Below are 26,415 nucleotides of genomic sequence, written 5' to 3'. Positions count from 1 at the left end.
GTGTGTGTGTATGTGTGTGTGTGTGTATTGCGTGTGCATGCATGCGGCTCGGGGCAGCGAGCTTGGCGGGCATGTGGGTGAGCAGTGGTGCTCAGAGGGCACGCACTTCTGTGCTCTGTGCGCACGTCGGGCGCGTGTGCCCACGTGTGTGTCTGTGTGCTCTCCTTGCCCAGCTACTCACCGGAGCCCGGTTCCTCATCTTTTGACAGAGGCAGCAGTGGAGTCACCGGATGCTTCTGGGGCTTCGTGGTGTCTGTTCATGGAGCAGCATTTGCTGGGGTGGAGGGTCAGTTCATGGCTCTGGCATATCTGGAGTTTTCCCAGAGGATCCCAGCTGCTGACAGTGCTCTGGGCTCCCCCCGCCTCCCCTCTCCCTTCCCTGGGAAAAGCCGTCCCTGCCCAGAGGGCTAACCCCTGTCTAGCTCCCGTCCCCTGGGCCCACCGCTTCCCTGGATCCTGAGAAAGCCATCTCATCAGGGGACTAGAATCTGGACCAGAGCAGCAAGGAGGAGGGCAGAGGCAGGAAGACCCTGTGGAGTGGGCAAATGTGTGTGAGGGAGGAGGCCTGGGAGCAGTGTCCTAGCTCTCGGGGAGGGAAGACTATGTGTAGAGGTGGTGGGGGGCAGAGAAGGGGAGGCTTAGGGGGACACTTCACTCTCTGTAACTCTCTCCCACTCTCCTCCCTGAGAGGTCCAGGGTGCAGGGCTGAAAGGGGAGTCCACTTTCAGGGCAAGCGCTGGGCTGCAGGGCTAGGTGCTAAACACGGGACCCAGAGAGCCACGCCAGGGCCCTGCTCACGTTCCCTTGTTCTCTGGGCTTACTGTCAGTTCTCCTAGCGGGTGGGACCCCTCCTGGAGGGAGCAGTCCCAGTGCTCCTGCCTGAGGTCCATGCTTAGTGCCCAGGGCAGGGATGCCAGGCACCGTGAGGCCTGTGTTTGAATGTATGTATATGAGTCTGCACATGGGACACCTTTGGGCTTCTGATGGGACGGCACAAAGGCACAGCCCTGGGAGGGTCCTCTGATGACATCTAGTCCACACCCCTTGTTTCAGAGAGGAGAGCTACAGACCCATGCCAGGTCACACTGTGAGGGGGTGGCCCAGGGGACTGGAAGCCAAGACTCTTGGCCCTGATGCAGGCCTCCCCACTGTGCACCAGGCTCCTTTTCCCCCTCGAGGGGCAGGAAGGGTTAGGACTTCTCCCCAGGCTCTCCCACACCTGGACAGTGGCACTCTCCCCAGCCCAGGGCTTCTTCAGCGTCACCCAAGGGACTGTCACTTCCTCCCCTCCTCACACCTGCTCCTCTTCGTCCAGTGCCTGCAGAGCTCTCTCCGTCCAGCCAAGAGAAATCCACCTTGCCTCTCAAGCTCCTAAGGCTGGAGTCTGACTTCCCAGCCATCTGGTAGACCCTTCTTCATGACTCCCCTCAGCACCATGGACAGCCTGGCTCTAGGCTGCCTTTCTGGATTCCTGCCTGCCTTCCACATTTGCTTCGTTCTCTCTGCTCTGTGAGCTAAGTGCTTGCACCGAGTACTTTGGGCTTACTTGCCCCTGTTTGTATGTCCCTCTGATGTATGGTGTCCTTTCTTTAGGGTATGATCCGTCTCTCTAATCAGACAAGGTGTTTGTCAAGGGTAGCTTGGTTTGTTTTCGCCCTCAGACTTGGAGCTGCTGTAGAGCAGGGCCTGTTTCTCTTCTCTAAGACTGGGAGCTCCCAGGGAACAGAATCTGGCCTCTCCCCTCCTACCCGGAGCTCCCTGTCGGCAGGGGCCCTTTCAAGCTCTGTCTTAGCCCCGAGACTCACTGCCTCTCCAGCACGCACAGGGATAGTTACCATTCCCACCCCCCCTTTGCTCCTCTGGGCACTTCCCACCCCAATGTGGCAAATCCAAACCCATGGTGGCATCCAGGAGAGGGTGGCAGAGCTGGCAAAGTTTTGAGAACAGCCAAGGACCACTGAGGCCTGTTACCCTGCCTGCTGCCCCACAGCAGCTCTATCTCCGTAAGGGCAGGGTGGCGGGGTTTAGGGGGAGGTATGACCTGGCAGGGTGGGCTGGTGCCCAGGGCTTCACACCTAAAGACACACAAACCATCAAACGTGCAGGCACTCGCGTCCCTCAGCTGACCATGGAGAAGCCCCTGGATTCTAGCTGAGGGTCCTGGCTTGTTCACACGTGGGGCTCAAGCAGTGGCCAAGCAAGAACCCACACCCAGCCCCTGGACTCCCAGCCCCATGTTCTTACCTCTGTATCAGAATGATCCTCCGAGGGGCGCCTGGGTGGCTCAGTGGGTTAAAGCTTCTGCCTTCGGCTCAGGTCATGATCCCAGGGTACTGGGATTGAGCCCCGCATCAGTCTCTCTGCTCAGCAGGGAGCCTTCTTCCCTCTCTCTCTCTGCCTGCCTCTTGCCTACTTGTGTGCCCACTTGTGCCTACTCTGTCTGTAAAATAAATTAAAAAAAAAAAAAAAAAAAGAATGATCCTCTGAACTCCAGGTCCCCGAGTGGGGGGTGCTGTGTGGCAGTGGAAAGATCTGGAACTTGGAGCCCTGTGCTCTGGGTTTGAATCCTGATGCTGTCTGCTATTTATTTGTTCTGTGTCATGAGAAAAGTGGTGGAATCCTCTCAGTAGGAGGGAGCATGGTCCCTCTTCTGTTCTGTCTGTCCCCACACACTATCCATGATCTGTGCCTTCAGTGGTGGCCCCACAGGCTGCCCCCATCCCTGAGCACATGAAATCTCGAGAGACCCCTCCTTGTGCCCCTCTCAACCTCCAAATCTGTGCATCCTCATCCCCCTCCAACCGCTTTGTTGCTTAAGGATGCAGCAGGAAGAGGGGATCTTTGTAGCTGCCCGCTGGGTCACTTCCAAGCTGGAGACCATCGGTGAGCTACTCGCCCTCTACATGTTCCTACGTCTTTAACGTGGCAGTAATAATACCTACCTCTCTAGACTCTTGTTAGGGATACAGGTGTTGAAACAGTGGGGCCTCATGAGGGAGGTCAGTGGACACTGCCCAGCAGGGGTGATTTCCATGTTTGTCCAAATGGGGAAATGAGGGCCCAGAGCTGGTGGTAGACTGGCTGAAGGTCACACAGCAAATGGACTGTCCGACTCCGGGAGTCCTTGCTGACCTGTTCTAGGAAGTAGCCTCCCTTCAAGTGAGGGTTTCCTTTCTCTGGCCCATTTGTTGCATTTTCAGCCATCTCAGTTTGGCTTCAAGACCACCCCCCTCTACTCCCGAAGCCTTCTCTTCAGGGGAGCAGCGTGCCTGACACTTAGTAGGCACCTGTGAAGACTTGCTGAAGACAGGCATGGAGGCACATGCAGGGCAGGTGCGGACAGGTTGCTGGCAGGGGAGAAGGTGGTGGGCAGGGAGCTGAGCACCAGGGTGGGCAAAGGCTCGAGGTGCTTTTTCCATCCCTCCAGCTCTGCCTTTGCCAGGCCTGGCTGTCTGAGAAATCTCATTTTGCTAGCAAGCTGATTCATGGGCCTGGGGTCCTAGTGCTCCCTGAGCAGCTCTCTGTCAATAACTATTCTTTACAAGGTCCCTCGATTCGTTTTCGGGGTTGAAGGCAAATTTTTAAAGAGGAGTTCAGTGCCAGGGCCATTCCAGAGGGGCAGTTAACTTAATGTCCTGCCTCGTTCCCTCCAAGCCTGCTCCTTCTTGAACTACACGAGGGTCAGGACTTGCCATTTCCAGGAATTGCTTCTGAGTTCTTGCATTTGGACGAGGGGTGGGGGGTGAGGAATGGAGAGGAAGGGGCACGGATTACAGGACAGGGAGGGGAGGCAGGCCAGGCTCTGACTCCGTTATGAAGTTCTCCGGGTGACTCTGGGCCAACGGTCCCCTTCTTTGGGGTCCCCCGTGTGTAAAAGTGTGGAGGCTGACAGACACCATCACAGCGGCGTCCCCTTGGTTTCCTGGAGTGACCTGGTCTCTGTAGTTCATTTGGGCAGGAGGGCTCGGTGCTGAGCAGCGGCTCGTGTCCCCTCCCCCTCATCCCCATGCGGGACCAAGGAGTTGGCAATTCCACATCCAAATGCCACGGGGTCCACCCAGCTCTGCTCCTGCTGCCTTGGTTCTTGTCCCTCCTGATGCAGCATCCTCCGAACTGGTTCTCCTGCCCCCCCCCGCCGAATTTTCCTCTGGTCACTGGGTCAGAGGGAAATAGCCCAAACCTCAAGTCTGAGCCTGACACCCTCACCCCCGCCCCGTCCATGCTGAACTCAGCACACTGCCTCTGGCTTCTGCAACTTTGCATGTGTATTTCGTGCTTCTTTTACCACCGGTGACTCCTATTCCAGAAATATATGCATAGAAAAATAAAGGAAACATGTGCAGAGATATGGGGAAAAAAAAAAAAAGAAAAAAAAGGAAAAAAGAAAAAAAAAGCACGGGGCATGGGGTGTGCGGCCTTCGGGCCTTTATGCCCACCGGCTTCGCCTCCCAAAATGCCTTTGGCTCCATCCTTAGCAAACTCAGTTTGAGAATGTCCCCTCCCACCTCCTTTGTGTCCCACCAACCAAGGTTAAAACATCATACATGGCATCAATCATTCCAGATAATCGTGGGCAGCTGACTCGTCCATCTTTCCAGCAGGACTGGGGTCCTAGGGGGACAGGCCCCTGGTTTTGCCTCCATGCTCCCCGACAGGGCCTGGTGCATAGTAGGAGCCTAATGTGTTGACTAGACCAATGGATCTTGAACATGAAGGCCCGAAAAATTCCATTTACTGAGAACCTCTAGGAACGGGGTCTGTGCTGGGAGCTTCAGTCCGGACAGCAACCCGAGGGCTGCTGTGATCCGTTGAGCAGATGACTGTGGAAGGCAGGCTTCCTTCCATGCTGGGCGGCAGCAATGTTGGGGCAGGTACCAGTGCAGCCCTAGTCCTGTCCCTGGTACCTCGAGGCACAGATTTCGGTGGCTGTAGCCACCTGGCTGGGCCCCTGGAGGCTGGCCTGGCAGCCTGTCGGGCTCTTGCCTCTGGCCAGGCCTCCTGCCTTCACCCCCATCTTCACCCACTGCTGCCCGTTCTGGGGAGTGGCAACCCAGGGCTGTGGAGGCCCTGAGCAAACACACAGTCCAGATGTGCCCAGGGGCTGTGCACTAGCCCTTGCTAGTCCTCCTGAGAGGGAGAGGCCCACCCAGCCGCCTTTGCTCTCTCCTGCCTGGCTCTCTGCCATAGAGACCCCCCACCCCCCACCCCCGGCTTTCCTCCATGGAGAAGGGAAGCCTCCCTGAGTGTGACAGTGACAGGCAGGGACCTGCTGGGGGTGGGGGGACTGAAGGGGGAAAGGAATCCAGACACCAATCTTTTTTCAACTCCCCACCCCACCCCAGCCTTTTCTCTGGAAGCCCTGAGGCTTGCCCTACCTTCCCGAATCAATGAGAGCAACTCCTAGAGGAGGTACCTCTTTGTAGGGGAACTTTCTGGGTCAGCACGTGCTCAGCCCCAGGGTCCGAAGGGATGTGAATGTCGGAGCGGCAGCAGGCCTGTGGCCCGGCTCAGCCGTGTTTTGATCTCAGGCCATTTAGTGTGTCCACAGTGTGCGTGTGCATGTGCGTGTGCAAGCACGCACCAGGGCAAGACAGAGCCAGGCACTATGCACTTTTCTCTTCTCCAGGAGCTGCTGCTCCGGTTCAGTCTGGTCACCCCCATTTATTTAAGAAAATCAGACACAGTGGTGGGTAGAACCCAAGAGAGAAGCGGCTGTGGGCTGGGAGGGGTGGGGAGACGCTTGGCTCCCTGATGCCTTGGCCTGTCCCAAGGTCCTCCACAGCATGTCCCCTGGTACCCTCTCCCCCTCCCACCAGATTCTGCTTCCTGGGGGTAGGGTGGCTGGCTGTCCCTGCGGAGAGGAAGGCATGGTCAGCAGAGCAGGAGGGGTGGGGCTAAGGCGCAGTGTTGACCTCGCTGTGGGCTCAGCAGGGGCACCCGGCGTCCCTGGGCTGCCCAGACCACAGTGCTGGGGTATGGTTTGCGAGGGGCAGACCCAGGGCTCCTCCCCACTGAGGCCCCTGCCCACAGCCAGTTGGAACAGAGGAAGGAGTCCTGAGATCTCAGGAAGGTGCCTGGCTTGGCCCAAGACCCCTCTGTAGGGTCAGCTCCCAGGTCCTGGGAAGGGACCAGGGGCACCCAGAAGCCAGCAGATGCTACAAGTGTCCCCCCCGCCCCCCACCACCGATAGTTTGTCCACAGCAAGATCCTCGGCAGGGCAGGCTGCCGCCGCCTCCCCACCCTGCAGGACAGAAATCCCTGAATAGTGGTTTGAGAAAAGTCTTTGTGCAGCTTGTGACACAAGACCCCCCAAAGCCCCCCCAACACAGGGGGAAGACAGGGGACACGGGGGCAGGGGCACAGTGTGGCCCACCTCACCCCAAGCTTGGCCTCCATACCTCACTTTTGGGGCAGGGGGTTGTCTAAGATGGGAGGAGGTCTGGAAAGAGTGGAACTAGGCCCAGGATTGCTTTCCTCCTCGAAGCTCCTGAGGAAGGAGCCCTCCACCTTGAGTGGCAGAATCGGGTATGGGGTGAGGTGGCGGGAAGGACCCGGTAGGGTAGGTGGCCACCCAGCACGGAGCAAAGCTGCAGGGGCAGGGAGTACAAAATCCACGTCGGCCAGCCTGCGTCAGTGTGAGCGGGGGTCCCAGCCACGTCCCCCACAGAGCCCCCCCCCCCCGGGGGACAGCGCCTCTACGCGATCTCTTTGATTCTGCGCATGTAATTGTGCAGGTCTGGGGGTGCCGTGGGCCGCGTGGTGCCCGCCACATCCGGGCAGCCCCAACCCAGGTCCTCTTCGTCCTCCTCGTCCTCCTCGCCGGCGGGCACCGAGTCATAGGCGAGCTCCTCCGTGGGCAGCGTGGTGAAGGTGGTAAACTTGACCCGCTTGCGCTTGGAGGTGGGCGAGCTGGCAGGGTCCTCGGCCTGGTCGCGGGCCGAGCCGCCCGAGGAGCCGTCGCCCCGCCCGTGCACCTGGCTCTGCACGCTGGTCTGCGAGCTGCCGCTGCTGTGGTGGTCGCCGTGGCAGCAGGCAGGCACGGTCTCCAGCGGGTTGCCCGCGGGCGGAGACAGCTCCCCCTGCACCCGCAGGGGCTGCCCGTTGCCCAGGAACACCCAGTGGTGCGAGTGGTCCATGCTGGTCTGGCCCTCGGGCGGGATGCGCTTGTGCCGGTAACGCAGCACGAAGACGATGCAGTTGATGAGGAAGACGAGGATGGCGAGGCAGAAGACGCCCAGCAGCGCGTACATGCCGATCTCCAGGTCCGTCAGCCCGCGCGGCATCTGCAGGAAGCCGGTGGGCAGCGGCAAGAAGTCCTCCGTGGGCGGCGCGGCGGCGCTGGCAGTGCCGGGGCCCGGGGCCTCCGCCGCTGGTATCGCGGTGCCCGGGGGGCCGGCTCCCCGGGCCTCGTCCTCGCCCCCGCCGGGGCCTGGCTGGCTGGGCCCCGGGTAGTCGTAAGTGGGGTCCTCCTCGTCCCGCCCAAAGTGCACCCGCAGGCCCACGGGGGTCGTGGCCAGCACACTCTTGCGTTTGGTTTTCTGGCAGCTCTCAGCAATGGTGAGCTCTGCGCGCAGCAGATCCCCGGCGCCCTCGGCCTCCGCCACCACCAGCGGGAAGGCCCGGTCCTGGGTCACCGTAGCCACCCGCTCGTCCAGACTGCTCACCAGCAGCCCGTAGTCCCGGGGGCTGTAGAGGGAGAGGGGGGCAGTGGTGCCATCACTGTAGGAAAGCCAGAGGCTTAGAAGGGCTTCCTGGAGGAGAAAGAAGGAAACGGGAGTCAGAGAGCTAGTCCTGGCTGGCTTCCCGGCTAGGTGCTGGGCAGATGCTGAGCTCTCTGAGGACCGGGACTGTGGTACGGTGGGTCCCAGCTGTATTCCCAGCCCTGGAACTGCTCCTGGCAGGTGGTAGGGCTTAGGAAGAACTGTGGGAGCAAGAAGTCCTTCTCTGGAGGTTGTGGGCAGGTAAGGGGCATGCTACTGCCCTAAGCATTTCCTTGTCCAGTCGTCTTTCTCCCCTTGATAAGCTGAATGTATGTTCTGCCTTGGGTCGACCTCGAGGCCCCTTTGTTGCAGGAGTGACCCCATATCTCCATGCCATGCCTGACTTTGGGATCATTCCCATTAGACATGTGGAGACTGAGAACACATATCCCATCCCAGCCTTCTCCTCTGTTAAAACATTCTGAGAATTGCCTTTCCTACGGATGAGGAAGCAGGGCCCTGAGAAAAGGGATTGGCCTGGGGTCACGGAGCAAGTTAGAGGCAGGGGGACTCCTGGCTCAGTGCTCGACACCTGCCTTCTTGCTCCCTGTGCTCCTGCCTGTCACCTTTCTGCCTCGGTCCTGCGCCCCGGTGCATCTGTTGGGGGCTGCAGCTGGGGCTCCAGAGATGGGTGAGGGTAATTCCTAGGGGTGGAGGCAGATGTGATGGGCTGTCTGAGAATCCGGGAGGGGGAGCCCTCAGCGGGAACATCTCGGGGTGGCAGGTGCCAGAAGCGAGATCTTGGCTGGACTCCCTGTGCAGATGGCAGGGGAATGGGGTGGGCCAGGTGTGCTGGGCACCAATAGTGGACAGATCTTCCATTAAAGCCTGAATTTGGGGGACTCATGGCACAAGGACAAACTGGAATTGCCTTCATCCTTTCACACTGCAAGCCCCCTGGCCAGCAGGCTGGGCACCCGGTTACCTGCTTGAGAAAGCTGAGGGTCTGCTGGGCAGCCGTGGTGGCCAGGATGGTGTGACTGCTCCCTGGGCTGGGACGCAGGGAGAGGGCGAGGCTGGCTACCACCTGGGCCTGCAGCTGTGTGATGCTGACCTTCTCCTCCGTCACTGTTAGCAGCGTCTCACCAAGCACAGACTCCGTCAGTGGGGACACCACCTGAGACAGAGTGGAACAGGGGTGGGCCAAGGCCAGGAAAGCAGCATCCCCAAGATTCCCAGCCACAAAGGAATCCCAGTGTTGCTGGAAGAGAGGGCCAGAGCGTGGGGTGGGGGTGGGAGGGCAGACTGGGAGGCTGGACTCTTGGGCCCTGCTTTAGGGCTACAGCTGGGAACCAGGATCCAGAGGCCAAGTGAGGTTCAGGGGCTTGCAGGAGCCAGGCAGGAACACAGATGAGAGGTGGGCAGATTCTAGGGTAAAAAATAGCCCCACCCACTGATAAATAGCGATTGATCTTGGGGAGACAAAAGGGAGTGGTGGGGACTGTGGCAAACAGAACTTGTGCTCATGCGGTATTGACTCCATCCAGTTAGTGCCAGGTGGGAATGCAGGCCCAGGGTTGCCAGATTCATTGTCTATAAAACCGGAAGTCTAGATCTTTAAAAACAAGACAGCTCCCAATGTTTCAATGATGAATCAGCCGCTTTACAGATAAATGCATCTGGAGGCGGCTTGTAGCCCGTGGGTCACACTATTCACCATCTCTTAGAGGGTAGATTTCTACCCAGGCACCCAGCTGTAGAGGAGGAGGGTCAGACTTGAGTTCCTAGGTCCCCAAATTCCCTTTCCTGAGCCCCCTCTCCTCACCCAGACCGGCTCTCAGGGACCACACCGAGCCATACGGGGTTGGTAAATGTCGCCGGGTCTTGCAGGGAGATTGTTCTCCAAGGAGAAGTGAGAGGATCTTAACCTCTGACGGTGGGGTTTCAGGAGGTGGGGGGAGCAGGGCACGCGGCAGCGAGTGTGTTTTGGGGGGCCTGCCGGGGTTGATCCCAGGGACATAATCCCTGTCCCTCCTGGGACGTCTGTGTTCTCTACCCGCACGGTGCCCCTGTGCCTACCTTGAAGGGGGTGGTGCCCGGCTCCAGGCCCGCCAGCGTGCTGCTGTCCACCATCCGTGCCACTCGGGGGTCCCCCACCCGCATGAAGTCGCTGACCAGGTCAGTGACCTCCACCAGCCAGTCCGGGCCCAGCATGGGCACCACCTGGTCGGCGCCCTCGGACGATGTTGTGTGGAACTGCGTGAAGACCTGCAGAGTCGCGTGTTGATACTGCAAGGTGCAGCCACGGCTAGCGCTCGGCCGCCGCTCCTCCTCCTCCTCGTCCTCGTCCTCACTCTCCCGGGCTGACCTGGAGTGGGGAGGCCGGGGGTCAGGGCTCCTCACCGGCCTCCGACCTGCACAAGTCACTCCCTCACCCGTGCGGGCTGCGGGCTCTGCCCCGGCTCCCGACCCCGGCCCCACTCCTTCTGTCTCTGACCAGCCGGGAGCCAGGTGTCCCCAGCCTTTTCTCTCCCAGCAAGGTAACTTCCTGCCCCTCCCTTGGCACCCCCAGCCTCTGCGGGTCTTTACCCAAGCCTGGAAATCAGCGGCGTCGGACCCTGACAAGCGCGGTCTCTTTCTCAGCACTGAGCACACGCCTAGCCCTGTTCTCCGCTCTCAACTGGGGCAAAGGCACTCCTTGCTCAGAGTGCCAGACTGCTTGGCTGGGGGTGCCCTTACAGCTGGGTGCGAACAGAACTTGGAAGGGATGAACTTGGAGATTTGGCTGAGATTTCCAAGCAGCGTGTGGAATGTGTGGCCTGGTTCCGGCTGCTGCTTATAGGAAAACCCAAGAGGAGAGAGGTAAACTGAGCCAAGCACCAGTAAGCAAAAGGGAGGCAGGACTGGATGAATCGGGAAATTCAGCCTATCCAGGTTGCCGAAGATACGAAAACCAGGAGATTCGCGGTCCGGAGAGCAGGCTCTGGAGAGAGCGAGCCAAGGACATGGTTAGCGTTTTGCTACTGCTGTGGAAAAGAAGCCAGAATATCCATCCACAGAGGGCTCTCTCACCTGGCCTGACCCATCCTGACCACCATGCTGAGGTACATGCTAACGTGTCCATTTTGCAGATGAAGAAACGGGGCGCAAAGAGAGGTTGTTTTAAGTAGTCCAAGGTTGCCCAGCTAGGAAACGGCAATCAGGATTTAAACCCAGCCTGTCTCACTTCACAGTGCACTACGCCCTCGTGAACTCAAAGCTGGCCCAGGAGCTGGTCCCAGGGCAGAATCACAAACCCCCTCCCAAACCCACTGGGTCAGAATCGGCACTTTAACTGGCTCCTTGGGCGACCACGTGCACGTTCAAGTTTGAGAGGCTCTGATCCACACGGCCTGGGTCTTCCTGATCTCTGAGTAATTAAACTGAGCCCAGCTCTTCCTTGACCACCACTTCTCCCCCAGCCCAGCCCCTCCCCACTTCGCTGCCTACCCCTCTTCCTCCCTCTGCCCTGCTGGCTCTTCCCTCCAGCAGCAGTGAGGGGTGAATGGAGTACATGCCCCTGAGATGCACACTCAGGTGCATGAGGTGCCCCCCAGCAAGGGATCCTGGTGTGAGTCACTGCATGGCTGGATTGGTACACACGAGTGTGCCCTTGGCGTTCACAGGCTGAGGCACCCACATACAGGTTTTGTCTTTGGCCTGGCTGCTCTCTCACCCTGTCTTCCCAGCCAACTCCTTTCCACTCATTCTTTAAAACTTAGCCAAGAGTCACCTCTTCCAGGAGCCTGCCTTGACTTATCCTAGAGGAAGAGGTAGTTCTCTCCTCTGTGTCCCTTGATTTGCCACACAGAGGGCTTCCTGGGTCCACCATGTCCTGTGGCATGTACAGGACAGCCTCCCTGCTGAACCCAGACCATGGCTGGGTCAGGCACTGGTCACACTCACCCCATGTCTCAAGCACCCATCAGTGCCAGGCACACAGTAGCTGCTCAGTAAATGTTTGTTGACTGCCTAACCGACCAGCAGCCTGTGTACACCCGGGGCCTCATACACATACGTGGATCAGACCCCATGCCAGGGCCGTGTCCACCTGTGAGTATCCCGAGTATCCAGTGTGTGTAAGGGCTGTACCTCCGGTCGGGGAGAATAGGCACCCTCCAGCCCTTCACTTGGCTGAGGCGTGCATCCGAGAGCTCGATGTGCAGGGGCAGCTTGGGGACCCAGACTGTCATTTCCAGAGGGGCATTGAGGATGTCATAGCGGAAGGTGACCCTGGCGTTCATGGACCCGCGCGACTCCTTTCCACTCACAAACACGTAGTCGCAGCTGCTGGATACCTGGCGAGGGGGAAAGAGAGAGGTGTTAGCTTTGGGTGTCCCTCTTCCCATTATTTCTTCACAGATCATCATCTCTCAGTGGCTACTATGGGAGGTTTTTGCTCCCGGGCAAGGGGTGACCATGCACCTGCCTTTATAGGAGGCTGCTTCTGATGGCGCAGACCACACCTCAGAGGAGCCTTAAGGCTGAGGGCCCCCCAAGCTGGCTCCCCGTCCCAACATGACTTCTTGTGCCCTGGCATGGGTGTCTTTTGGTGGCGTACTCCACGGTAGAGAGGGATGTGTCCTGAACTCATGATTCCCCCCGGCCCCCCGGCCCTGCGACCACCGGAAAATAAGCAGCTGGTTAATTTCTGAGGCAGGGAATGTTTTAGCCAGGGGTGGAGGTAGGGGATGGAGAGAGGAAAAAATCAGGACAGACAGGTGGCTGGCTGCCACCAGTGGGTGCAGCTTGTACGAATGCGTGCCTACCAAGACCCCAACTTGCATTCCTAGAGGTTCCTTGGGTGGGCACGTGCCTGCCGAACACATCTCAAGGGACACCGGTGCCAGTCTGCAGGACAGATCCGGGTGGGTGTATACGTCAAGTGTGCCCAGTAGGTACCTGGCACACTCTGGAGTAAATCTCATGTGCAATGCGTTGAGGTGTTCCTGCTGGTACACGCCCATGGGTGCACACCCTCGCATTTGGGGAGGATCTGATCATGTGGCTGGTGAGCTCGTGACATTCTGAAGACTCTGCTGGGGGCCAGGGAGGGTGCCAGGACTCTGGCTCATCTCTCATGAGCCCCTAGCTGTTCACAAACTCCTGCTAGCTCCCTTAATCATCTCAGATGGGGGTGATAGGACGTGGGACAGCAGCCTCGCCAGAAATGCTCATTTCCCACTTCAGGAGGCAGAGAACTCCCTCTGAAGGCTGGCAAATTTCACTCTGAGTGCTGGCAAACTTCATATAGAACCCGAGTGCATTCCATCGAGAGTGGAAACAAATTCCATTTTGAGTCTTTGTGAATTCCCTTTGGTATCTAAGCAGTCAAGACTTTGCTCTGGTCCCCTCTGCAGCCAGAGTGGCGGAGCCTGGGGGGCAGAGGCAGGATGAGGGCCTTTGCAAGCAGGTCCATTTTTCTCCTGTCCCAGCCTGCCAGCCCTGGAAAGTTCCACGGGCCTGGGCAAGCCCAGGCACCAAGCCATCTGCTCCTGCTCATTCGGGGTGAGGGGGTCATTCTTCCTGGATGCGGGAGGGATGAGGTGAGGCTCCAGCTCCCCAGACCTGGGGGGATCTGGGGCAGAGTGTGGAGAGACAGAGCATACACACTCCAACCCCAGTTAGCCAGAGGGAGAAGGACACCCACGGCCCACTCCTCCTGCTCTCCTTCAGCCTGAGCTATTTAAAGGCTCAGGGAACAGATTCCCTTTCCTGATCATCTGATTTGGGCACCTGCTGGAGGCTGGCCCGATAAACAGCTCACCCATCCACCACACCGGCACCAGGACTGCCACTCTCCTGCGTCACAGCCTGTCCCACTGCCTGTGACTGCTGTCGGAAGGGGTCAATCTGGAGGCCTTCCTGGGGAGGCGGCAAGCTAGGTGGGTCCCCTGAGTCAGACGGCTGTCCTGTTTGTCGGGCTGTGAGGACCTGGGGCCCGGAGTGGTTTTCTCGGGAGAGAGCTGTGGGAGGGGCCTGTAGGAGTTGGAGGATTTGAGGGGAGGATGTGTGTGTGCCCTGAGCAGGTCCTTCCTTATATAACCTTAACTCACATGCTTCTGGGGCTTCATCTCTGAGCTGAATCTCCTCCATTCGGGCACTAGCACCGGGTTCAGGGCGCGTCCTCGAGAGGCCCCCTTCCCACCCTTGTTGCCTTGCCCAGTGTCTGTCCGGGCAGGGGTTCAGTCATCACTTGATGTGTTGGATTGGGCTCAGGCTGTCTGTCTGCTCCTCTCTGCCTGCCATATTTCATATTCCTGCAGGAAGCCCTCCAGGACCAGCAGTACCCGGGGCTTTTCTTCACCCCACTAGCCATGGATGCCTGAAACTATTCCTGCCACCCCCCCACCCCCCAGTTTCTCCTCCTCTTGCCTGCCACGGGGGGCTGCTTGGCATGCGAACTCCCCTCTGGCTTGGGTTTCTGCTCCCCCTGAAGGTCTGAGGCCCTTTTCCAGGGGGCCCCCATCTCCAGGAAACCCACCTTGATGATGTCCTCATTGTCAGATTCACATTCCACTAGGGCAGAGACATCTAGGACGAGACCAGTCACCTCGATGGCGATGACCTTGACCGGGATGGCCACCGTCCTGCCCGTCAGGATAGCCGTGTTGATGATTTCAGTGTCCTGCAGGGAGGGTGGGGCCCGGCTGAGCGAGGGGTGCTTGTGTTCCTCCACTCTCCCAGGACACACCAGCCAAGCCCAGGCTCCTGACTACCCTACCCCTCGGTTGCACGGCCTTCCCCTGGGGACACCTGCACACATATGTGCAGAGATGCAGCTGTCCAGTCTCACTCATCTTCTCAGATGCTCTACTCGCTTGGTCTCCTGCTGTAGCCTTCTGGTCTACCTCCCTCCGCTGCCATGAAATAGCCCCTCCCCAGTGCCCCAACCACCTTCTCTTTGAAAACTTATATGCCTCTCAGAGTCACATTCAACACATCTGCCTGGCCATTCCAGGTGCCCCTGGGCTGGCCCAGTGTCCCTCTGGCCATTGCAGGTGCCCTGGGCTGTTTGGAGACAATCACTCCAGCCTCACCACCTCATGGCACCCTTCCCACATGCACTGTAACTTAGGACAGACGACTCCCATTCCCATCCCCACACTTTTGCCCACGGGATCCCTGCCTAGAGCACCCTCCTCACCGTCTCTGATTGTATGAGCCCTTCCTTCCACCTGTCCTTCAAGGCTCAACTGCATGACCCCCTCCTCCAGGAAGCCTCTCCTGAGTGGCCTCTCCATGGGTGACTTTTCCCACCTCTGGCTCCCTGCGTATCTGCAATCCTACTCCTGTACCAGGCACAGAGTGCCGCCTGCTTCCAGTGAGTGTGCGTGCGCATGCACACACACACACACATGCACACACCCCTTCCCTCACAGGCACGCCTGGGTGCAGGAGACAGTCACACACTTGGGCTCAGGCCCCCACGTACACATGCACTGATCCATATGCACGCTCAGCCTGGCACACGTTGGTCACGCACAGGCACCCATGACACACACGTGTCCATGGACCCGGCCGCTGCCCCGCTCACCATGGCCAGGGGCAGGATGGCCTGCACATCCCGCTGGATGACCGTCAGCTCGGTGACCGCCCGCTCCAGGTCAGGCAGGGCGCTGTGGCCACGGTAGTCGACGTGCCACATGATTCTCCTCTTGACCGACTGGCTGGTGAAGTTCTCCATCTCAAAGTCCAGCTGCAGGATCTCCAGTGGCCCCTGGCCTTCCCTGCAGGGTCAGGGTGGGAAGTAGAGCCCGGGAGGAAGGGCTGCGAGCAGCCCGGAAGCTCTGAAACCCCTTGTGGGCCCCTCAGCCCACCTTGGCAACCTGCTTGCTGGGGCCTTCAAGCCTTCTCCGGCCACCCTAGGTGCCCCAGTCTGGACCTAAAGTACCCAGCACCAGAGCACCGGCCCTCCTGCCAGCCTGACTTCCTCCATCAAGGGTCCCCCCCACCCCTTCTCAGTGCCGTCTGGCAAGGAGGTGGGCAAAGGTGCTTACCAGGGGGGCAGCGGGGTGCCCTGGGCCCAGGCCACATCCACAGTGGCTGTTGAGTGCTTTGCTCCAGTCAGCAGCTCCGAGGTCACGTGCCACTGGCCGCTCCGTGACTTGGTGCCCAGAAGGGTCACACCCTTCTTGGCCTTCACCCTGGGACAACGTGGAAAAAAGAGAGGGAGACAGTCAGCCTAGGGCCCAGTGACTGCCTGTCTGGCCAATCCTGCCCCCCAACCTCAGGATGGGGCTGGGAGTAGGGGGAGCAGGTGAGTAATTCTCCCCATTAAATTATCCTGGACTCAATGCTGGAGATGAACCTGGGGAATCTGGTATATAGCTGAAACCTCCAACCCTCCGTGGAGGCTTCAATCACTTCTACCATATCTCTCTGCCAAGCTTTTATCAAACCTCTACTTGCATACCTCAGTGGTAGGAGACTCACTATTGCACACATCCCATTCCATTCTTAGAAAGCCCCTAAGGACTAGAAACCCCTTTCCCACATTTAGCTGAAGTATAACAGTCATGGGTTCTGCCCGGGCAAGAGAGAACAACTCTCCTTCATTTCAATTGTAACAGTTCTTCAGACAGTGGAAGCGGGGGCAGGTGTTCCCTGAGTCTTCTTTGTTGCTTTTTGCCATAGTTTCAAGTTAGCCCTTGCAGTTAGGGTTCAGCCCTTGCAACTAGGTCTAGTCACCCTCCTCTGGACACTAAACACATGGGCATTGTGGCCCATACGGAATACAACACTTCAGCTGTGCTCTGATTAATACTGACTAAAGAAGAACAGTGACCACCTCCTGAATTCTACATGTTCTACTCCTGTTAATGCAGCCCAAGATCTGCGATGACTGATTTAAATCATATTCACATTCAGGTATCAATAAATCAGGTCTATCCCTCCCAGGAATATCTGAACTATAACGTGGCACCCTCAGGAGAGAGGGCAAAATTTAACTCAAAGAAGTTGGAGGTCAATGGCAATGTTTTGGGTCCTATGCATAATACCTGGGGCAGGGGAGATATTTTGGTGGGGCCCTTGATACGACCTACTTAAAGTATTTCTGAGTTTGTGAACTGTATCCTGTTCAGGGTGTAGAAAAGGCTGGGACTCCTGGAAATTTTTTTCTCCCAACTCCAGGATTGGGCCAATGTCCTGACACATGGACAGACTACTGCTCATCTTTTGGCTCCCAGTCAACGGGCTGCTCTCTGATCTCCATTTCTTCTCTTTGGCCTTGGTCTCCTCATCTGTAAAATGAGAGAGGTGCACCAGCTAACATCTATGGGCCCTTCCAACCCCATTCTCTCATTCTTCATACCTACGCTTGTGAAAACTGACATTTCTCCTTGACCGTTTCCCTGAGCTACAGAGGTCAGAGGTTGGGCAGAAATTTTTGCTGTCATTAAGCCAGTGAAAACACAAGACTCAAGTAAATAAGGTGTCTTCCTGAAGTTACCCAAGCGATAAACGGAAGAAGTGGGCTTAGGATGCTGGCCAGGCAGGCAGGGAGGGGCTCGCCCCTACAAGGCAGCGAACTATGCACTTGACCTCTGAAGGGAAGGCAGAACCCGCCCCCAACCCACCAGCCCCCTACCTGAGTGTGAAATGCTCCACGCTGGGGCTGGAGGGAGAGGAGGAGTTGGGGGCCAGGTAGAGGAGAATGCTGAGCACCTCCCCAGGCTTGAGGGGCCGGTCAGGCAGGCGGATCATCAGGTTGCTGTCCAGCCGGTGCTCCTGCAGGGCCCTCCTGGGGGGCGGGCGGAACAGGCTGATGCTCCCGATGCGCAGCAGTGGGTGCTGTGTGGGGCTCTCCGCACGGGCGCCGGACCCCGGCCCGGCTCCCCGACGTGCGCCCCCGCAGCCGCCCGACGCGTCGGGGGCATGGAGGGTGTAGTAGAGTTCGGCCTGCTGACTCTCCCCGGTGGCCTCGGGGTCTAGCCCGTCCGGAGACTTGCGGCGGGTGGTGGGCGGTGCGGGGGGGGCGGGGGGTCCGAACCAGGCCAAGGGCAGCTCGGCGCGCACCAGGCAGGTGGCCAGGCCCCCGCTGAGGCGACAGGAGCTCTTGACCTCCCGGGCATCCCGGAAGGCGTGCAGACGCACACAGGGCAGTCGCTCGGTGACGCCGAAGTCGTCCCAGTCGCGGCCAGCCACATAGAACAGCACCTGGGCCACGGGCTGCGAGGCGGGCACACGGGCGCGGACGATGAAGGCTCGCACCTTCCAGTTGACGGTCAGGCGCTCAGGGATGTCCAGGGTGCTGGATGGCTGCAGCAGCTCCCGGGCCACCACCTGGCTGGTGCTGAAGGGCCCCAGGGAGACATTGAGGACGGGCAGCTCCTTGGTCTGGAACACCACGAAGGGCTCGGAGCGTTGCAGGGAGCCGTTGGCGACCGCAGGCGGCGGGGGCCGCGCATCCCGAAGGAAGAAGGCCAGCCGAGTCCGCGACAGGCGGTAGCTGACTGGCAGCACGGGGCTGGCCTGTGGCCCCGGTGGGCTGGGGCTGGCTGGGTGGGAGCGGCCGGAGGCTGGGGACAGACAGAGGCAAGAGCCCGGAGGGGTCAGTGGAGGCTGGGCTGGGACCTCTGGGCACCCCAGCCTCCCACCCCTGCAGGGGGCGTCAGCTCCAACCCCCGCTTCCCCCTTCACCACTGCCTCTTTTGCCCCAGCATGGGGGGCAGGGGTAGGCCTAATAGCTGCCAAAAGCATGGTGAAGCTTTAGAGGCTTTCTTCCCTGGCATCCTCATCGGTAAAATGAGGATAAAATGGGCTTCTGCCTGGAAATGTGGTTGTGAAGATTTACTAGTAGTGTGCACAAAGGGCTGCGCGCGGAGTGTGGCCCTGGGAAGGCGGGGGGCTCCGGGGGTTACAAGCTACTCAGCACTCTGCAGGCATTGGCCTGTTTAATGCTCAGATGGACCCTCCCAGCCAGGTATTCTACCATTTTCTTGGATTTGTTCTGTTTTCTATAAATAATTTCTCTTTTTTGAGAGCCTGTTCTTGTACCTCACCAGTCAAGGTGTGGAATGCTTAAGCAACTTACCCAAGTCACCTGAGCGACGGGCCAGGAGTAAGATTTGAACCCGGGGCCACCTGACTCTCAAAGCCAAGGCTGTTCCTGCCCCAACTGCCCAAGAGTGTGTAGGGCCCCTGGAGATCCCTTTTTTCCCACTCCTCCCCCTGCCACCATGCACTATACACTCAGGGAATTTGACCCCCGTCTCCCAAACACAACGTGGGCCTTAGGTCTGACGTCTCTGGTCCCCACATCCGTGCAGGAACCTGCCAAATTCTAGCAATTCCGCTTGTTGACTCTGGGGTGTGTCCCAAGCTGCCCTCGTCTTCCATCCCCGGAACCCTGCCCCATTTCTGGCCTGGATGCTGTTGCTAGGACAACGACACATGGCATGACTGGGTCTCCCGTCTCCCCGTAATCGTCTCCCCGGCATCCCCTCCCTCCACAGCAGCGGAGTGATGTGCTCGTCCTGGACACAGATGGGAGCTTGTTGGCCCCTCACCGCCGGCCCAACTCCTGCTGGAGACTGTCAAGGAATAGGAAGGACCAACATGTGGGGGTTCGAGGTTTGAGAAGCAGTTCTGGATCTTGCCATGGACCCCTGAGTCACTTTCCTCATATTTAAAATCAGGGTAGGGCGCCTGGGTGGCTCAGTGGGTTAAGCCGCTGCCTTTGGCTCAGGTTATGATCTCAGGGTCCTGGGATCGAGTCCCGGATCGGGCTCTCTGCTCAGCAGGGAGCCTGCTTCCTCCTCTCTCTCTCTGCCTGCCTCTCTGCCTACTTGTGATCCCTCTCTCTGTCAAAGAAATAAATAAAATCTTAAAAAAAAATAAAATCAGGGTAATAATAACAATGCTGATCTTAAAGGATGTGGTGCTGTTACTGTTCTGTTTTTGAGAATCAAGTAAGAAAGCACTCTATAAATTATACAATGCCATGTCACTGCCTGTAAATATTAGGAAAGAATCTCTCCCTTTTGCTTACAAAACAAAATCCAAACTCACCTTGAGCTGGACTGTGACCCTCTACAACGGGGTTTCAGGCTCCCCTTTCTCCACTGTTCCCCCCCAATTTCCCACTGCCAACGTGACTGGACATCTTCTGGCTTTAGCACTCGCCAATGCCACCTTATCTCCCCTCCTTGGCTCCTGCCATGTCCTCTAAGTCAAATTCACTCCTTTCCTAACTGCACACATCCAGATTGGAATCTTCCTCCACGGTCCAGTGCCAATGCCACCTCCTCCGTGAAGTCCTCCAAGATATGACCTCAATTCCTGGGCTGTTCCTTCTCTGAGGGAACCTCTCGTCTTGCCTTGTGTGGAAGTTAGTTATCTATGACGCTGTGCACTGAGCAAGCCTTCCACAAAGTGTGGCTGATTGGTGGGGACCCCCGTCGCAAGGAGACTCCCAATCAACGCTATAGTGGTTACTTGAAGTTTATGCACCTTTGTCACTTTATCACTGTCAAAGAAACCTTGACAGTTCTACAAACCTTCCCCGCCAATTCCTCATAAAGGCAATGAACTAAAAATTCCCAGCTCTGGAGACTCTGGTGGCTCTAGTGTTTATGTCCTATTTTTTTTTTTTTTTAATCTGTGGTTTAATTTCCTCATTCAGAAAAAGAAGCATTTGGCTTGGGGCAGGGCATAGGCCCTTGGAGTCAGGTGCTCTAAGAGGAGTGGCACCTGTTCTCATGCACCTGCTCAGGGATCTCTCTGAGTAGCCCTTGGGGCCAGCTGGGGAAATTGCCCATGGGGGTGTGGCCCATGCTTTAACCACCAGACTGCTTCTTCCATTCCCAGGAGAACTCTGTTCCTGGGCCACCTTTCCCCCTGGATGCTCTGCACCCTGTGGGGTATGCTGGCTGCCATTGTGGGCTAGAGGTGGGTAGCTGAGTTCAAGAGGAGGACAGGAAGATGTCTGGAGAGATGGGGGGAGCCCTTCTGGCAGTAATCCCTGCCCCACAGTTACTCCAGGAGTCTCTGACCCTCGCCATTGTTGGGAGGCTGGCCCAAGTGACACATTTGGGGTCCAGGACAACAATCTGAGCCAGGGCACAAGGAGCCAGCCAATTGCTTTGGAAGCAGCGAGAAGCAGGCAAACAAAGATTTCAAGACTCAAGTTCAAGTTTCTCCCTGTGACACTCCCTGGCAAATTACTTCCCATGTTGGGCCTTGGTTCCCACATCTAAAATTGAGATGGTGATATCGGCCCCCTTATAGGGATGTTGAGAGTAGATAAGAGGCCAAGGGGGCAGAGGAGGGCACTGCTCTTGATGGCGGGATGGCCAGGGCTGGGATGGGGAGGGGTGGCCATGCCTGTCCCGCTGGGGTTGTGGAAGGGCAGCTGCCTCAGCTGTAAGCGCTCCCTGTCCAGGCCGGGTCAGGCCGCAGAGATCATAACCACTGTCCCTGCCTTGCTTACCCGCCCTGGGAGATCCCAGACGCTGCTAAGTGGCACTTAGTCCCCTCTGACCCTCTCACTCTCCCAAGCTCCCTGTGGGCCATCTGGACCCCTGGGAGGCACAGCGCGGGCAGAAGCCACCAGATGGGCAGCAGATGGGGGCATGGAGGAGGGGACTGGAGACCATGTTTGCATGGACCCCTCTGCCCTCAGTGGATTTTTGGTGAATGAACGGAGTTCTTGGAAGGAGCTGCCCATGGACTGGGGTGCCATGTGGGGTAGGAGTGTCTCCTGCAGCATCCGAGGGGACACTAGGTGGCACTGAGGGAGAGGGGTCCCGACGCTGGGCAGCAGCGGATAAGGAGGCTGAGTTTCTGAAAGGGGGAGCAGTCTGTGTTAAAAAAACAAAACAAACAAACAAACAAAAAAAACAAAAAAACCCAGCTTGCTTTCAGACAGGGGAACCAGAAAAGACAGTATTAGGGCGCTACAGTGTCTGCATTTATGTCGTCGTGACACAGCACAGCCCCTCCAGTCACCACCGTGAGTCATTCTATCTTCAGGGGCCCTGAGCCTCCTCTGTGGGGGCGGTGAGGGCTTCTGAGACTCCAGCACGAACCCCCGGTCTCCTGGGCTCACTGACTCTGCAGCCTGAAGGAAGCTGCTGGATCTCTCTGGGCCTCGGTTTCCCCAGGGCTGTGGGAGAGGCTCTAGAAGTGTTCTGGGGGTGGCGGGGGCCGAAGGGGAGACCTATGGAGCCGTTGGTAGACAGATCAGGTTTTCAGGGATGCTCTGTGGGAAGGTGTGTGCATGCTTGTGTGTGTGTGTGTGCGCAAGTGTGCACGCTGGCCTGCATCTCGGCCTGGAGCAGGCCCAGCCTGAGGATGGAAGAGCTGCTGGACAGTTTCCTGAAGGACCGCGGGTGGGGGAGGAGAAGATCTACACAGATCTGAGGTTGGGGGGCTCAGGGGGTGGGGGGCGAGAGGTGCTGTAGGGGTGTGAGTGGTGGACAGCCTGGACCCCCAACAGAGGGGCAGCTGCTCCCATGGGCTGCTGCACACCTGCCCCTAGCTGGTCTACAGGCATGGCCCCTCACCCTGCTCCCCTTGCTCCCCAGATCACTTGCCCTCCAGACCCCTACTTCCTGCTCTCGTGCTCTGGACCAGCTCCCCCTGAGGACCAGGCTTGACTCTGTCTTCCTGTCCCGCCTCAGCTCCCCTCGGAGCGGCCTCCCTGCTAGAGCAACAGCCGGGCTCTTCTCTGTGTACACAGCCTCGGGCCTCCTGAGGCATTTGGGCCTGGCCCCGGGATCCTCTGCTTCTCACAGAAAGGGCTTCTCCACATCCTCTCAGGCACATAAGGGGTGTTATGAGTTAAATTGTGACCCCCCCACCCCAACTCCTTCATGAAAGGCCTGACCCCCCAGGAGCTCAGAAAGTGGCTGTGTTTGGAGATATGGCCTGCAAAGACGTGATGAAGTAACATAAGGTCATTAGGGTGGGCCCCAACCCAGTACGACTGGTGTCCTTACCAGCAGAGGGGATCAAGACACAAATACCCAGAGGGAAGTCCTCGGGAAGATGCCGGGAGAAGGCGGCCCGCTGCGGGGCAAGGAGGGAGGCCCAGGAGCAGTTCTCCCCACTGACCCTTTGGCCTCGGACTTCCAGCCCCAGCACTGAGAAGCAAGAGTCTGTCGTTTCAGCCCCCCAGCCTGTGGTGCTGTGCGAGGGCCGCCCAAGCAGACTCACACAGGGGATTGGCTATGTGTGCCCCTCACAGCCTCAGTCTCCCCAGTAGGGAGTAGAGACACCTTACCGGGGATGAAGATGGGCTGGGAGAGTGCACAGGGATAAGGATGGCGGCCAAGGCACTCCTAGCCTCTTCCTGACACCACACCTAGCATGTGATCCTTTCCGGCTGACCTGACCCGGCAGGTACACCCAGCTCTTCCCAGTGGGGTAGCTCAGAGCGGGGTGTCTGTGGGTGCCACAGCCTGCACTCCCATCCCTCCCCGCCCAGCCCCTTGGGGAGCACCAACCCAGGGCTGCTTCTGGGTTATGCTCCCCTGAGAGGCAGTGGCCTTCATCGTTCCTTTCTTGTTCCAGAAAGACATGATGGCATGAATAGAGGCTTCACTGGCCCTGTGTCCAAGGGCATTGGACTGGACCCGCCAGCACCCATGAGAAGAAGGCAGGAGATGAGGTGTGGGGTCCCCTCATCCTTCTGTGCCTGGTCCTGGCACTGCCTCTCACCACGGCCACCTGGATTGTGCTTCCCTACTGCTTGGCTCTGTCCAGCTCGGGCTGTGACCGACCTGGAGCTCGACCCTGGTATGTGTGACATGCAATTGATCACCAAACTGTTTCATCTGTCACTCCTAGGAATGCTCCCCGAAGGCAGGCCCATGTGCCCTTCTTAGGCCACACCCAATACCAGGAGGCACCTGCTTAGTTATGCTTTTGTCTTTCCAGCCGGATTGGGGTATGGGCAGACACCGGGTTAACGAATCTTGATTCTACTGTCTTATAAGGCCTGGGGCACCTGTGCTGGGCCAGTGGCTGGACAGAGGCCCTCCCTTCTCATCTCAGCTGGCTGTTGGTGTCTGGGAGAACAGTGGGGGCCTCTGGGCACCCCCAGGAAACCTTCTCACTTTCTCTCCAGGTGCACAGCCCTGCCCTTTCCCCCCTCAAACCGATTGGAGGCTATAGCCAGGCAGGCTAGAGATGGGGGGGTGCCTCTGGCCATCTCCCTGCTTCTACCTAATCAAGATCAGATGCCTCCTGCTTCTACCTCTAATTGTCCCAAAATTAAAACTAATCACTGGCAAATCAGAATTAAAAAAAAAAAAGATTGTCATTAGCTTTGGTGAGTTTGAGGCTGAGGGACACAGCAGGGTGTCAGCAGGGCCCGAGGGCACTGGGCTGTGCTCTGAGCAGACTTGGTTACTCACCTGTGTGTGTGAGCGTGTGTGTGCCCCACCAGAGGTCAGTGTCAGGGGACCCTTCGGCACTTGCTTCTGAACTTGCCTGAACGTCAGACTCAGCAGGAGCGAACAAAACAAGCGCAAATCGACTCTAGGGCTGGACCTAGGCTTAACACCATCCCCTTCGCCAGGGCAGAGACCCGACGATCTGTATCTTTAGCAAGCATCCCAGGCCTTGTTATCACAGGGTTTGGAAAACACAGTGCTAGGCTGGAAGGGTTGGGAGATGCTGAAGGCTGTGGCTTGTACGGCGTAATTTGGCACTGCTGACAGCAGATGATGAAGGACCCAGAGTCTAGAACAGGGCCTGGCACACACAAGCACCAAATCTATGAATGGATGAAGAAATGAACAAGACGCAGCAAGAGACACAGTTGCTGCAGATGGCCAGGATCCCAGGGTCCATGCGTCTGCTGTCAAGGGGCCAGGGATGGGCTTTGCACAGTGAAACCACCCCCCCTCCCCCGCAGGTCAAGCTCTAGGCCCATAGCAGGGCTGGGACTTTAGGGGAAACCTCTCTGGCCCAGGAGAGCTTCAGGGGAGGAATTTCCCCTCTGAGGGTGCCTGGAAGACAGCTCTGGCCAGGAGGAGGGGTGCCCGGCTTCCAGTTCTGCTCTTCCTTGGCTAATGGGTTAGATCTCACTGGGGCAAGCCTGCCATTTCTGAGGCCCCGTTTCCCCATCAGCAAAATGGGGAATCATGAACCAATATACCAGGTACCATGGAGAGGGGTGCCTTGGTTGGAAAAAACCTGTCTTGAGGAAGGTTTTTCAGTTTTTGTGTTTTAGTGATACCAGTATTAGCAAGGGCTGTAAGGAATGGGGGCATCCACATACCCTACGGTCAGAGGATACACAAGACAATTTTCCAGAAAGCACTTTCAAAATGTGCTTTCAAGACTTTGACACCGTTCATGCTCCTTGACCCAGCGGCTCCCCTTTGGGAATCCCGTGTGTAGACATCAGCTCAAAGATTTATGTAAAAAGATATTCACTGCAATGTTATGTTTCTCAGTAAAAAATTAGAAACACCTAAGTGTCCAAAAGCAGGGTTTAAATAAAAGCAGATGCTTAAGAACGGATGTGTGTAGCCATTACAGGTCTAGTTTTCAAAAAAAGAAAATATTGACTCAGAAGGGAAAATGCTCACAAAATAGTTTGAACTAAACAAAGAAGGGTATAAAACTGGCTCTACGGTGTGATACCAATTTTACATAAAAAGATATAGACCCTGGGAGGAAAGACATCAGAATGCTAATGGTGGTTATGTCTGAGGGGCGGGGATTCTCGGTGATTGTTATTTTTTTTACTTTAGGCTTTGCTGTACTTTCCAGTTGTCTGCAACGAGCATGCATTGCTTGTAAAACAAGAGAGGAAACAATAAATGTCATTAAAAAAATGAAGGAAAGTGTTTGAAGCTGTTCCAAGATTTTTTTTTTTTTAAAGGAAATTGGGGAAAAAAGAGAAAAGAAAAGAAAGAAAGAACCTGTGTGGTTGGGGAGCCACACAAACTCACACTCAGATCCCAGCTTTGACGTTTCCTCGCTGTGTGACCTTAGGTAAGTTACTTAACCTCTCTGGGCCTCAATTTCCACACCTATAAAACGAGGATCCTAGAACCCATTTCCTAACGTTGTTGTGACTAAATAAGCAAATTGCTGGTACAGCGTTCGTACCCAGTGTTCATTCGTTTATTCATTCAACACTTATTGGTTATTTCATTCTGAGAAGGGAAGGGCCGACCTGCTTTTCTCTAGCACTTGATGTATTGTTTAGCTCACAGCAGTCTTCTGTCAGTGTTTGTTAAGTTAAAAAGGACAAGTAGAGAGATGATAGGTGTGTGGAGCAGAGCATCCCAGGGAGCTCAAAAGCAGCACGAGGCTGGAAGGAGTACAAGTTTTGGGGGGCCCTGGAATCCAGCTCAGGCAGACCAGCCAGTGGCCTGCTGTGTGACCTCCAGCCCATGTCTTCCATTCTCTGGGTCTCACCAGGGAGAAGCAGATAGTCCCTGCCCTGCGTGCCACCTGGGTGACCTAAGCGCGGGCAGGTGCCATGTGTGGGGGGAGTCTGGTGGGTTCTGGACCAGGCAGAGGTCAGCTGAGTAAAGAGGAAATGACAGCTGGGCCCGGTGGGCCCCGGACACTGCCCTGCCCGATCCGCTAGGACAGTGCCTCCACGTCCTGGGAAATAGTTTGGGTCTTACACGAAGATGCCGGCCAGAGAGCCAGCAGGGGACTACGCCCAGCCCGAGGCTCTCCTCATCATGGAGAGACGCGTCTG

At 57.4% G+C, this 26,415-nt stretch overlaps 1 protein-coding gene across 1 annotated transcript in view; it reads right to left on the bottom strand.

Annotated features, from left to right (window-relative positions):
- Nucleotides 1–5,608: 5,608 nt before the first annotated feature.
- The window catches only part of TMEM132E (transmembrane protein 132E), a 53,025-nt gene continuing 32,218 nt past the window's right edge, over nt 5,609–26,415 (bottom strand). The window contains exons 3-10 of the mRNA XM_044250243.1: nt 17,332–18,262; nt 15,740–15,886; nt 15,277–15,469; nt 14,224–14,367; nt 11,832–12,037; nt 9,780–10,068; nt 8,686–8,877; nt 5,609–7,751 (exon numbers count right to left, since the gene is read on the bottom strand). Of these exons, the coding sequence (XP_044106178.1) occupies nt 6,696–7,751; nt 8,686–8,877; nt 9,780–10,068; nt 11,832–12,037; nt 14,224–14,367; nt 15,277–15,469; nt 15,740–15,886; nt 17,332–18,262 (3,158 nt within the window). The 3' untranslated portion in view covers nt 5,609–6,695. The remainder of the gene's footprint in view (nt 7,752–8,685; nt 8,878–9,779; nt 10,069–11,831; nt 12,038–14,223; nt 14,368–15,276; nt 15,470–15,739; nt 15,887–17,331; nt 18,263–26,415) is intronic.

The sequence above is a fragment of the Neovison vison genome, chromosome 5 (genome assembly GCF_020171115.1).
Source record: "Neovison vison isolate M4711 chromosome 5, ASM_NN_V1, whole genome shotgun sequence".
In the NCBI taxonomy this organism is placed as follows: Eukaryota; Metazoa; Chordata; class Mammalia; order Carnivora; family Mustelidae; genus Neogale; species Neogale vison.
The sequence above is the reverse complement of the archived record's forward strand: the minus strand, read 5'-3'. Positions and strand labels throughout refer to the sequence as shown.